We start from the raw sequence: 13433 nt of genomic DNA, 5'->3' as shown, positions 1-13433 counted from the left end.
ACATAATATTGCCAACTTATATGGTCATTTGAATGGTTTTTAAAGTAAATTGAAGCTTTTGAAATCAACATTGGCCAATAATATTTTTACTTTTTTTCGTAATTGCAAAAAACAATTTGAAGAAATTAAGAATTTTGAGAGAACATCATTTTCAGCTCATATAAAGTGCATTGAAACAATCATGGAGGACTTTGAGAATCGATTTGTTGATATTAAGGAAATTGAAGAAGATATTTCAGTTTTCATTCAACCATTGACTGTCAGCATTGAAAACGTAAGGTCTGACCTCCAACTGGAATTGTACGATTTGCAATCCGACCAGTTTTTATACTAGCAGAATTGAAAAAGGAAAAGATTTTTTAAAATTATTACCAAGAGTGCTATCCGAAATCGAGGGACTTTGGACTCAAGATTTGCTCAATGCTCGGGTGCACATATCTTTATGAAAGCACTTTTTCAATGATGAAATTCATAAAATCCAAATCCAAATGTTCATTGACTGATAAATCACTTTCACATTTACTGCGATTGGCAACTACAAGCATCAATAATGGTATAGCTACATTAGTAAATGAAAATGAACAACTGCAGAACTCTCATTAAAATGAAATAATAATTATAAACAATTGTATCTTGTCTATTGTTTCAATAAAAACTTTTATAAGCAACACGACTTTCCTTTATTATGAAATTTTAGAAATGCTTACTAAACCTAACGGTAGGACTAAACCTTGCTAAACCTAATGGTAGGACTTTCCAAATATTTTAATATTTGTACTGTTTTTATTATTCTGGATCCGGTCCTTGGATTGATTTTTTTTTTTTTTTTTTTTTTTAATGTGGCCTTCGGATTACCTAAGGTTGGACAGCCCAGACCTAAAGGGTGTCAGAAGAGTTTGGAACCAATGGGATTTACTCTGTGTATGCTTACTCTCATTTATAATACGTATCCACTCTGACAGATTTCTGTGGGCTGGCATGAAACTTAGACTCCGTAGCCGAGTGGTCAGGAGCGGAAGTGCAGTAGCACACACTCTTTGAGTAGATCGGGGTTCAAGCCCTTGACTGCTGAATACGGTCTATCTGCCAACCCGCACTGGACCAGCGTGGCAGATTATGGTCCATTTCCCTCAGCATGAATTGTTGAGGAGGCTTCCATCCTGCAGTGGGTTGATAAAGGCTGCACTTTACCTTTTTTTTTTTTTTTTTTTTACCAATTCACCTGTAAAGAAAAACATATTTTTACAATTGGTTCCAGACTTTTCAGACGCTTTGTTTATAACTTAAAAGCCTCATGAAGTCAAGTGATCTCAACTTAAATTATATGATATTAGCAATAAAATTCATTTGTTAAAGACAACTTCTTAATTCTGAGTTGGCAGTCATAATTTATAAATATCTGGGAGGCAGTTGCTGGAGAGGCCTTCATCCTGCAGTGGATTGAAAATGGCTGATGATGATGATGATATCTAGTGAAATCCTAAATGTAGATTAAGGATTTTTATATTTGCTAAAACTTGGTTAGATTAAAACTCTTTTAATAGGCACTTTTTTGAAAAGTGTCTATTTAAAAAGATTAAGCATTTCTCAAAAACTTGGATTTTTTTTTTTTTAAATCAGTACTCCTCAAATATTGCAGTGAATATTTTTTATAGGTTTGATTGTGATCTTGGTCTGTGGGTAATGGGTGAGAACTATCAAGGTGAATCTTATTGTAATATTATTGAATTCCCTTACTCCTTATATTATGCAATAATTAGGTTTTTTTTTTTTCTTTGCAACGTATTCATTTCTATTAAGCTGTCTTAATTCCTCCAGCATTCTGTACCTTGTTTAATCTAATCTATTATTAATATTTGATATCTAATATTTAATTTATTATTGCTTGCATTTTTCATTCATCAGATAATTATAATTTTATAGTGTTTTTTTTTTTTTTTTCCTTTAAGGTATGGGATTTAGGAGATGATAATCAGTGGCGATGTACAGCAAGCTGGAAGGTAAGCATACTGAGGAATTTTTAATTGCATATTGGCCAGATACCATTAGAATCAGTTTGAAAAGTTCGCTATATACTTTAAATTTAAGACCTGTTTGACTGTTACTTTACAGATTTTAATTGGGAACTGAATAATTTTTTGCTGTTATGTTAATTTTTGTAGTATTTCATTATATGTTTACTGTGCATTCAGTATTGATTCAGGACTTGAAACAATGAAAAAAAAATTACATAAAAATTTATCCAACTCTGAATGGTTACGGAGCTATGCCAGTTTGAATTTTATAATAGCTATGGAGTTTTCAATAGTAAAAATAATAAATAAGAATAAGCAAACACATACTTAGTAAAATGTTTATTTATTCAAGCTATATGTTTGCTTGCTTATTCGTATTTATTATTTTTTTATTTCTTACCACTGCCACTGAAAACTCTATAGTCATTTTTTAAAATTCGAACAGCCACAACTTTTTAACTGTTCAGAATCAGACACATATTTATATCAACATTTTGTATTGTTTTCACTTCCTGAATGAATGCTATAAAATTGTAAGGGTGTTTCAACACAATAGTTAAATCTAATTCATACGCATTAGTAGTGACATATTATACAAGAAAGCACGCTTATACAGCATCAGCCAAAAAAAAAAAAACACTTCCCATTCACCTATCCATTCACACCTAAGGTTTTCCCAGTTCTTCCTTGAATTTATTTAAGCTATCAACTTCCACAATTACAGATGGAAGTTTGTTCCGGCAATCAACCACTCACTGGCTAAAGGCAAATTTCTGCACATTTCTTCTGCAACCATACCTCCTGTTAAATTTATGCCCCCTCAGGTGCATAATCTGAGCAAGAGGAAGAATCCCATCAGCATTGAACTTGCTCAAGCCATTCAAAGCCTTATACACCTCACTCAGATCACCTTGCAGGTGCCTAGTCTCCGGACGCTGCAATTTGCAGAACTTAAGCCTTTCTTGGTAAGAGCACTCCTTTGTTCTCCTCACCATTCTCGTTGTCCTTCTTTGTACTTCTAGTAGCTCCACATCTTTCCTAAAATGAGGCCTCCAGACCTGTATGCAGTACTCAAGGTGTGGCCTGACCATTGCCTTATACAAGGGGATAATCACTACCTTGTCCTTGCTAACAAAGTTCCTGTATATCTTTGACAAGTCCCATGAGCTGCTCTGGTAGCCTGTCTGCACTGCTCTGAAAACTTCATATCTGACTGCACAGTTATCCTATGTTTTTTTCACTCCCCACTACCTTGAGTGTAGTATTGCACACTGTATGTTACTTTGAAGTTACTGCTACCCATACGGTACTTTGCATTTGTCAATGTTAAACTTTAGTTGCCACCTCTCAGCCCATCTGCCCAACTTTTCCAGATCCTGTTGCAGCAATGTACCATCGTTATTGTCATTAACAACCCTGCCAACCTTTGTATCGGCAAACTTGAACATTAAGCCTATTATACATTCATCAATATCATTGATAAATATAGAAAATAATAATGGTCCCAACACTGAACTCTGGGGGGGGAATCCACTAATAACATTAGTCCATGACGAGCAGTGTCCATTGATTACCACTCAACCATCATTTTATCCATGGCAGCAACTTTCCCTTAATACCATACTACTTCAGTTTGTACAGCAGCCTTTTATGTGAACAGTATCAAAAGCTCTCCTGAAATCCAGATATATGATATTAAAATTATTTTTGCATCCGGTTCCTTTGTGATCACTTCGCAGTATCCAATCAAATTGGTCAGGCAAGATTTCCTCTTAACCGAAATCAAATGCATTATCTGTATTTGATTTTGATTGTGGAGAGGCATTCTGTTTTCCCTGAACATTAGGTGGACTCCACCACAAGGTACTAGAAGCTTTTAGTACCATGTGGAGTCCATACTGTAATGGCTTTAGGCTATTATGAGAGCTAAAGGAGGTGCTGCTTGCTGATATTTTTTGGTGTATTTAATAAGCTGTGTTCAAACTATGACATTAGTTTGTGCATTTGCATCATTACTGTGCTGTTCTAAAGTCAGATAAGCATTGTAATATATGTAATTAAAAAGTTACAGTGAATCTAGGTCAAAAGCCTGGTGCTGCAAGAATAAAACATCCTAGTACAAGGAGGACATAGCCTCATTCTGTACATTGAGCAAACTTTTTGCAACTGCTGGGTGCATCAATCTCATGTGGAGGCATTTCATTATGAATCGCTCTGGTATTGCACTACACACTTTAAATAAAGGCGCTAACTACTCTAGTGGAAAAGTATATTGCCATTTATTTAAAAATGTATGCCATTCCCAGACCTGGGTTTTGACTCTGGTTTGGAATTCATCAGCGAAGAAGTGCGCACTGTAAATTGAGTGACCTCAAAACCCAGTGATTAGAAATATCCACAGTATGTAGATATTTCTTGCTTGATTTACTCCTGATTCATTAAGCTTTTAAGACTTTCTACCATAAGGCATCTCAATTCACACCATATTGACTTTGCTAAATGAAGAAGAGCTTGATGTATTTCACATAGATTGTCTTGTGTCAATAATGACAATTCTGTTTATTTACAGAAAAGGACAAAAGGCGAAAAATTAGCCTCGTCGAACTTATCAGTTTATTTGGATATTGTTAATTCAACTCTGAAAATTGAACTGGATACGATTCAATTTATTACATGCTGTGAAACTAGCAAAACACAGATCTTGTTTGGATTGAAATTACCCTAGTGTTATATTTTTCAAACAGAAATGTTAAGTGATGCAGCATGCCATCTAACTGATCTACATGGACTATGAATTATTGCATCATTAACTATATGTTTTCTGGAGATGCACAGAATGTTCATGTGATACAATATTTGCTTTGTACTCTGCCAATCATTCACTATATGGTAACCCAACTTAGTATGGAATGAAGAGGAGGAGGAGTATTACAGACTTGAAAGTGATGGCAAAACATTTGTTGAGTTTTATCAGATCTGTCTTCAAATAATTCAGCACAAGTAATGCCTGACTGCATGTACCAACATACTCCTCACATGTGTGATTTAAACTAAATGCGGGCTTACTTTCTGTCATACGAACTGGCATACTCTGGCTTGACTGGTCAGTGCACAAAATTTCCTAAGAACAAGATTACCTATGTTTCATGACCTTATTTAGATTTGCACAATTCTAAACAACCTAGCCCCATTTACACCACTCAGTTTACTTACATCTATGGCAGCTTCATCAATGTCATTTTTATATATGAATTTGATAGTGGTGTGCCAATGTATGCTACTGTGGCTGTCTTAATTCATTCTACTAGAAATTGCCCCAACACCACCACCACCAGTGTAGCATGTGCATGTCCACATGTTTTGCTAATCTCCACCCTTGATATTTCAATCCTTCTCTTAGTATTTTCTGCCATATTTTAATTTCCAACTTAGTTCCAGTATTTGTAAGGTCAGATTTAATTTTACTGTTGCATGTAACCTAAGAAATGTAAAACTTGTTATTTAAACATCTTGCGCTTAAGATTAGTAACTTGAAGTAGGGATAGATAAGTTCAGAACAGCAGAATAATTTTAACATTTAGATTACCTAGGTAATTTATCCTTAAAAGAATAAGGTTATATTACAGCAGTATTTCTCAACCTGTGTGCCAAGAGTATGCTTCAGATGTGCTGCAGAAAATTCAAATAAAAAATTTGTTTATTTATGCTGCACCGATCCCAGCCCCTTCCAGCAGTCAATGTGATATCATATTTTGATTCCTAGTACTTGATCTGTTCACTTTTTGATTCCTAGAAGTAGATCTGTTCACCTTTATTTGGCCATTGTTATCACTTGAGGGTCTCTCCCCGTCACCCTGCAGTTGTATAAGCGCAACTTGTAAGCAGCATAATAAGAAATTTCCTTTGTATTTTTAAAGTACTTTTTGTGCTTTTATATCTCTAAAATGTCATATTCTGTTAATTTGTATAGAACAGGTATTTTAAATTAACTGTAATAGTACATTCTAGAAGTAACTTTAATTTTTTTTTAGAAATTATTAGTGATGGATAAATTTTTATTTAAAGGAAATCAGAAGAGGCAAATTGATAATAACGAGCTTGGAGAAAATGAGAAAAACAAAAACGAGCAACCATCAACATAAAAAAATATGATGATGATTATTTGGGAATAGGATTTTCACGTGCTGGTACCCAAGATTGTCCTTAACCTTTGTGTAGCATGTGGTTTAAAATTGTCGAGTGAATAAATGGTGCCAAGTAAATTGCAGCATCATTTTTCTGTGAAACATGAGAATTTATCGTCCAAAACTGTGGAGAATTTTGAGACTGCTGGCCTCTACTAGAAAACAAGGTACAGAATTTTATAATATGGCTAAAATATCTGATAAAGCACAAGAAGCGAGCTATTTAGTAGCAGAATTGGTGGCAAAAAAAAAAGAAGAAATCTCATCTGATTGTAGAAAGTCTGATTTTTCCAGCATGTCAGGTAATCGTGAAAAGTATTTTGGAAGAGGAAGCTGAAAAAAGAATGACTGTACCACTTTTGAACAGCACAATTAGCAGGCATATAAAAGAAATGTCCAATGATATTGAAGAACAAGTTGTTTGAAATATTAATAATTTTGGGCGACTGTTTGCATTGCAAGTAGATAATTCTACAGATATTAGTGGGAAAGCCCAGTTAATAGCATTTGTTAGGTTTATCGAAAACGACACAATTATTATTATATTTTTGTTGTTGAGACAAACTCACTGAAAGAACAACCGGCCAAAGTACGAGGGTGGTTCAATAAAGAATTTGCCCTGACCTAGCTGCAGAGGTGCTAGCCTGTTGATCCTTGGCACGTGTTTTAGTCCTTCTCCACATAGCCACCGTGCAGATTTAAGTAAATACACATTTTTCCCATCGATGGATGAGGCTACGGATACCGTTTTTGTAGAAGTGGTGAGGTTGGTCTTTGAACCATGACTCTGTTGCAGAAATGAGTGTCTCGTCTTCAGGGAAGTGGGTCCCCCAAAGAAATTATTTGAGGGAAGGAAACAAGAAGTCCAATGGTGCAAGATTGGGCGAGTAGGATGGATGAGGCAGTATTTCATATCCACAAGTTGCTTGTGTTGTTGCAATTTCAGAAGTGTGAACTGGGGCATTATCTTGAAGCATTCTCACACCTTTTGACAGCATGCCACGCCTACCTGTTTTGATTTTCTCCCGTAATTTTGTGAGTAAGTTGGCATAATAGGCACCTGTAATTGACTGAAAGGTGTAATAATGACTGATTACTGCCTTTCGGCAGTAATCAGTCATTATTACACCTTTCTCATCCCAAAACACTGTCAAAAAAACCTTTCCTGCTGACACTTGGACCCTTGCCTTCTTGGGGGGGGGGAACCATGATGTCGCCATTCGGTGGACTGCTTTTTACTTTCAGGGTCGAAATGGTGTATCCAACTTTCATCCAGAGTGATTAGATGAGAGAGAAAATGTTTCTCATTTTTTTGGCACGGGGCTAACAACACTTGTGATTTCTGTTGTCGTTCAGCCTTCTGGAAACCAGTCAATAATCAGAGAATCCATCTTGCACTCAATTTCCTTAAATGGAGTTGGTCATGAAGGACTGTTTCAACAGAGCCCACGCTAATTTTTCTTCACCTTCTGGGACAATTCACACACAGATATCCGGCGATCTTCCATGATTAATGACTCAAATTTTCTGATCATGCTATCATCAATGGCTGAATGGGACGACCTGGAATGGGCTCAGATTCTACTGATGTCCGACCACACTTGAACTGTCTATGCCAGTACTTCACAATGCCATAGGATGGGGCTTCATCCTTATATACAGCAGTCATCTCCTTGTGGATTTTTTTAGGAGATTTCCCTTTCAAGAACAGATACCGGATTACAGCTCTGGCTTCAACTTTGTCCATGATGCTACTTCGTCACATATTCAGCTCTGTAAGAGGAAAAAAAAAATTAAGACACAGGGCTGAAATTTCATACCTTTAGTACGGAGATATGTATGATGCTACACACAAAATGGCCGACCGGGCTAGCCGGGTGGGTAAAGTGCCTGCCTGGCAACCCAAAGGTCATAGGTTCGAATCCCACCTCGGGCTTGGATCAGAGTAAGAAAATGCAAAAAACCTTGAGAAGTGCAATATGGCCACAGAAGCCGATGCACCAACAACTAACAAAAAAAAAACACACATGACTCTGCGATATGTGGAAGTAGGTGATGGTGATTCTTTACTGAACCATCCTCATATTTTCGAAGTAATGAATAATAATTTACAAAAGTGTGGTATATTATGGAAGTCGTGTGTTGAAATTTGTACCGATGGTGCTCTTGTACTGATGGTGCTCTTGATTTGTTATTATAACCTAGAACTTTTCATCTAGTTTCTGTAAATTGGAATTGATCATATGAAAATACATCTTAGTTGATTGTTATTTAGATCTGCTGAATGTAAAAAAAAAATATATATATAAGTTATTTTTGTCTCCCAACAGCAAGGTCTGATGATGGGTATCGGCAAGATACCCGAAATGTTACTCAATGTATATTAGTTTAGGTAACACCTAAATAAAATATATTAAAAACTCCATGTGGTATAAGAGTGGTAATTTGAATGAATTACACTAAAAAATTAACGTAATAAACAAAATATTAGAGCTGTTAAAGACATAAATTGAGCATTACTTTCCATCCCTTGATAACATAGGCATAGGCATATTGAAATGCATAGGCATATTGAAAAACATACACAACCCATTGTTAACTGTGGCACATGTCTGGTGGTTGCTGTAAGTAGCTACAATGAAGTTATAAGCTCTTCTGACTGTGGAGGTGAAACAGATTTAATAAAAAAAGAAATTTATGTGAGATAAATGTTGTTCATTTCTGTGAACTTTTATTCCAGACATGCACAGTAGTGGTTATAAAAGTGATTACATTACATTAAAAGTGGTTACATTAGTGATAAGTGGATTTTTTATTATCTAACAGTTCTAAGATTGTTTTTGCAAGGTGCCAGAAGTCTAAGCATGATTGGCCAGACTGTTTTTGTTCAGGAAAGGGTTTTATGCTAATGGTCTCCACTAATCCCACTTATAAGTTGCTAATTTTGCAAGTGGGATTAGCAGCAACAGAGAAAAATTGAAGCTTTTATGATACCAAACAGTACTAAATAATATTACATATGTAGTCTTTTATTTTGACATGCTTTGCATAATATGTTTAAAATTTTACACTCTTTAAATATTAACACCAAGATAGTAACTGAAAATCAGAAGCTGATTTTCAGTTGCTATCTTGGTACTATCTAGCCCCAATAAAAGATAAGCATATGTTTCTCAGACTTAAATATTTTATTCTACTTCAGTTATGTTTTAAGTGATAGGTTTGAAAACATCAGGGTATTTGTTAGTTATTTTTTATATCCAAAAGTTTTACATTAACAGCTTTATTTTCCAGACTCATAGTGGATCTGTATGGAAGGTCACTTGGGCTCATCCAGAATTTGGTCAGGTATTAGCTACATGTTCGTTTGACAGAACTGCCGCTGTTTGGGAAGAGTTAGGTCAGTAATTTTATTTGTCAAATTGTGTGTGTGTGTGTGTGTGCATAAATATGCTACATACACATGCATGTATGAGAGAAAGAGAACATACAGAGTGAATTTTTTTTGGTCTTAATAAAATTTAATTACAATTGAACTGCCTGAGTAAAAAACATTTATTTTTCAAAAAATCTTTTGTATAAAGATGAAAGCAGTTTTAAGAGTATTAATCATTTTAACCATAGTATCCTCATTTTAAAGTTTTATTGCCATCTGTTTAAGCATGTAGATTTAAATATATTCAGAAAAGCTTTTATTTTGAAATATTTTACAATAAAGACCATAATTGTCTCTATTTTCCTTTTTTAGTTCTCAAAAAAATAAAATAGTTTTCTGAAAATTGAAAAATTCTTAACAGATTTCGATTTCACATCCTGTTAGCTTGTTTTATGGGTGTTTTCACTGAAATGATTTAGAAGGCTCTGCAGATCACCACTTGGCAGTATAAAATATTACTGGACTCTAGATCCCTTGGTACAATCCCAGTAATAACACACTGATTGGAGGCCTGAAGTAGTAATAATTATCTTTACTTCAGAACTTTGCCTTGGTGTTACCTTCCTCGGCATCCTGGTGAAAATTACTGACCATTCCATTTTGACAGTATAGCTTTAACATAGATCTGCAGCTAGTAGACCGGACCAAACCTAATAATAATGCATCTGGACCAGTTAGCATGTAATCACACCCTTCAGTAACAATCTACTAGATCGTGACCAAAGGGAGTCATGTGCATGAAAGCACTGCAAAGGCCATGCTTCATCAAAAGGTTAGGTATATAAATATACAGGGTGTCTCAAAAATACACGGCATAACTTCAGGAATGAGTTCCTCATATGTAGACAATAAAAATATTTTATATCAGCATAGTTCTGGAAATTCTTGGTTCCCGAGTTATTAACCGGAATGTATGTCTTATCTAGTATGTAATTGTCTGTAAGTGTATAAGTGTGTAAGTAATTGTCTGTAAGTGTATAAGTGTGTAAGTGTATGTAATCTAGTATGTAAAAGACATGTATGTAAATGTATGTCTTATCTAGTATGTAGGTGATTACATACATTCTTATCTAGAATGTATGTAATCACCTGTGGGAGATAATCCCACAGGTGATTTCCTTCATCACAAGGTACTGACAGAATCTGGTGGTTTTCCATTCCGATCAGTGTACTCAAATCAGGAGCAAGCGGATATGCATTTTATGTACGGTTTGGTGGACGGCAATGCTCTGGAGGCTCGTCGTTTGTACCACGAAATGTTCCCAGAACAAAGATGTCCAGACAGGAAAATGTTTGAAGGTATCCATCACTGCCTTTGTGAACATGGGACCTTTACACCTCGTGCTGCCGGCTGAGATCTACGACTCTTGAAGTAGAGGAGGAGATTTTGGATGTTGTGCACGCCACTCCTGGAATCAGCACACGCAGAATAACAATGCAACTGGCTCAACGTTCGACTATTTTGAGAGTGTTGCGAGAACACCAACTGTATCCTTACCATCTGTAACGGGTACAGGCCCTGTCACTAGCAGATTACCCTGTGGGAGTAATGTTTTGCCAGTGGTTCTTGCAGCATTGTGGTACAACTCCTCGCTTTCCTGCCTTAGTGATATTCACAGATGAAGTACAGTTCACACGAGACGGAATCCAAAACTTTCACAATCAGCATATATGGGCTGAGGAAAACCCACATGCAATTCTTCCATCACATCACCAACAGGGGTTCAGCCTCAACATCTGGGTGGGTGTTTTTGATGATAAGTTATTTGGGCCCCATGTACTTCCAAACAAACTCACAGGGCAGGCGTACAGAAACTTTCTGGAAAACAACATGCCTGATTTATTGGACGACACGCCACTGATCATTCGTCAACAAGCACACTTCATGCACGATGGCACTCCTGCACATTTCAGTCACCTAGCCCACAATTACCTGAATTGAAGGTTTCATGGTCGGTGGATAGGTAGAGGTGGACCAACTGCCTGGCCTCCATGCTCACTGATTTAAACTCACTAAATTTCTTTTTGTGGGGCCATTTAAAGTCATTGGCGTATTCGACTCCGGTAGCTGATGTAGAAACGCTCCGCAATCGAATTGTGGCAGGTTGTGAGACAATACGAAACATGCCAGGAATTTGGCATAGTCTTTGCGAGTTCATGAGACGTCGATGTGAGGCCTGTATTCAAGCAGTAGGTGGATGTTTTGAACAATTGCTATAAGGTGATGTGAACAGTTAAGTGTCATAGACAGACCTTCAAAACTCGGAAACCAAGCATTAGTATTAGTATTAGTAACGGCCGCATGGTGCAAGAAAGCCTATGGCTTATGCTGCACCAGCCAAAAAAAAAAAAAAAAAAAATCCGAACAAAACAATGATAAAATAAAAATAAATAACTAAATAATAATAATTAATAAAAAAAGGAAATTAAACCTATCATCCTATGCACTTCCCTTACCCGAAAGTACTGTCCAGATGACCTTTGAATTTTCCCAAACTGTCGGCCTCTACCACCCATGAAGGCAGCTTATTCCAGTAATTTATAACTCGCTGACTGAAATAAAACTTCCTGCAGTCCAATCTAAACATTTCCCCCCTTAACTTGAATTTATGTCCCATAGTTCTAGCATCATTTATAATCTTGAAAAAAGAGCCTTAAACACCTCAATCAAATCTCCTCTAAGGTGTCTAGTTTCCAAACTCTGCAACCCACATATTCGAAGTCTTTCTTCATAAGGACGCCCTTTTGCCGATCTCACCAGGCAAGTTACCCTTCTTTGCACCCTATCAAGAAGCTCGATGTCTTTCTTTAGGTGCAGTCTCCATACTTGAACACAGTATTCCAAGTGTGGTCTAACATAAGCCTTATATAATGGGATTATCACGTCCCTATCTCTACTTGCAAAAGTTCGATAGATCATCGATAGGACACCATGGGCCTTCCTTGCAACCTGTTTACAATGCTCAGAGAATTTCATGTCTGACCGTATCGTAACACCCAAGTTCCTTTCCTCCAGTACTGGGTTTAGTTGAACTCCACCAAGTGAATAAGTTTTTTTGGGATTACTGTTTCCCAGGTGTAATACCTTACACTTTGTTGGATTAAAGCACAGCTGCCATTTTTCTGACCATTCCTGAAGTCTATCTAGGTCTCTCTGAAGAAGCTCAGCTTGACAGTGATCATTAACTAGTCTACCAATTTTGACATCATCTGCAAATTTAGACATCACGCCCTCTATCCCTTCATCAATGTCGTTTATGAAAATTAAAAACAACAGTGGTCCTAATACTGATCCTTGGGGAACCCCACTTCTTACATCAACCCAATCTGAGGAATAGCCATTTATCACAACCCTCTGCCTCCTGCCCTGAAGCCATCCTTCTATCCATCTGAGGATTTTCCCAGTGATTCCAACCTGTTCCAGCTTATAAAGCAACCACTCATGTGGGACTGAGTCAAAAGCTTTGCTGAAATCTAAATAAACAATGTCGAAATTATTCCCTAAATCCAGCTCGTGAGTGACCCTTTCGAAATAGCGAACCAGATTTGTTAAACATGATTTTCCCTTTACAAAACCATGCTGAGTATCCTTGAGAATTTCAATTCGATCCAAATGATCCTGAATTCCACCCTTGATCATTGCCTCCATGATTTTCCCTACTACTGAAGTCAGACTGACAGGTCGATAATTTCCAACTTCACTTTTAGAGCCACCCTTATGTATGGGAGATACATTTGCACTTTTCCAATCCAAGGGAATCTCCCCAGAGTCTAGTGATGCTCGCATAATTAGCCTCA

At 36.6% G+C, this 13433-nt stretch overlaps 1 protein-coding gene across 1 annotated transcript in view; it reads left to right on the top strand.

Annotated features, from left to right (window-relative positions):
- Nup44A (nuclear pore complex protein Nup44A) overlaps positions 1-13433 on the top strand; it is an 83516-nt gene that overhangs the window by 19276 nt on the left and 50807 nt on the right. Inside the window, exons 3-4 of the mRNA XM_090383897.1 lie at positions 1950-2000; positions 9494-9599. Coding sequence (XP_090240023.1) covers positions 1950-2000; positions 9494-9599 — 157 coding nt within the window. The remainder of the gene's footprint in view (positions 1-1949; positions 2001-9493; positions 9600-13433) is intronic.

The sequence above is a fragment of the Mastigoproctus giganteus genome, chromosome 10 (assembly GCF_048544385.1).
Source record: "Mastigoproctus giganteus isolate SK-2022 chromosome 10, ASM4854438v1, whole genome shotgun sequence".
Taxonomy (NCBI): Eukaryota; Metazoa; Arthropoda; class Arachnida; order Uropygi; family Thelyphonidae; genus Mastigoproctus; species Mastigoproctus giganteus.
Note: the sequence above shows the minus strand (reverse complement) of the source record. Positions and strands in the feature narration are given on the sequence as shown.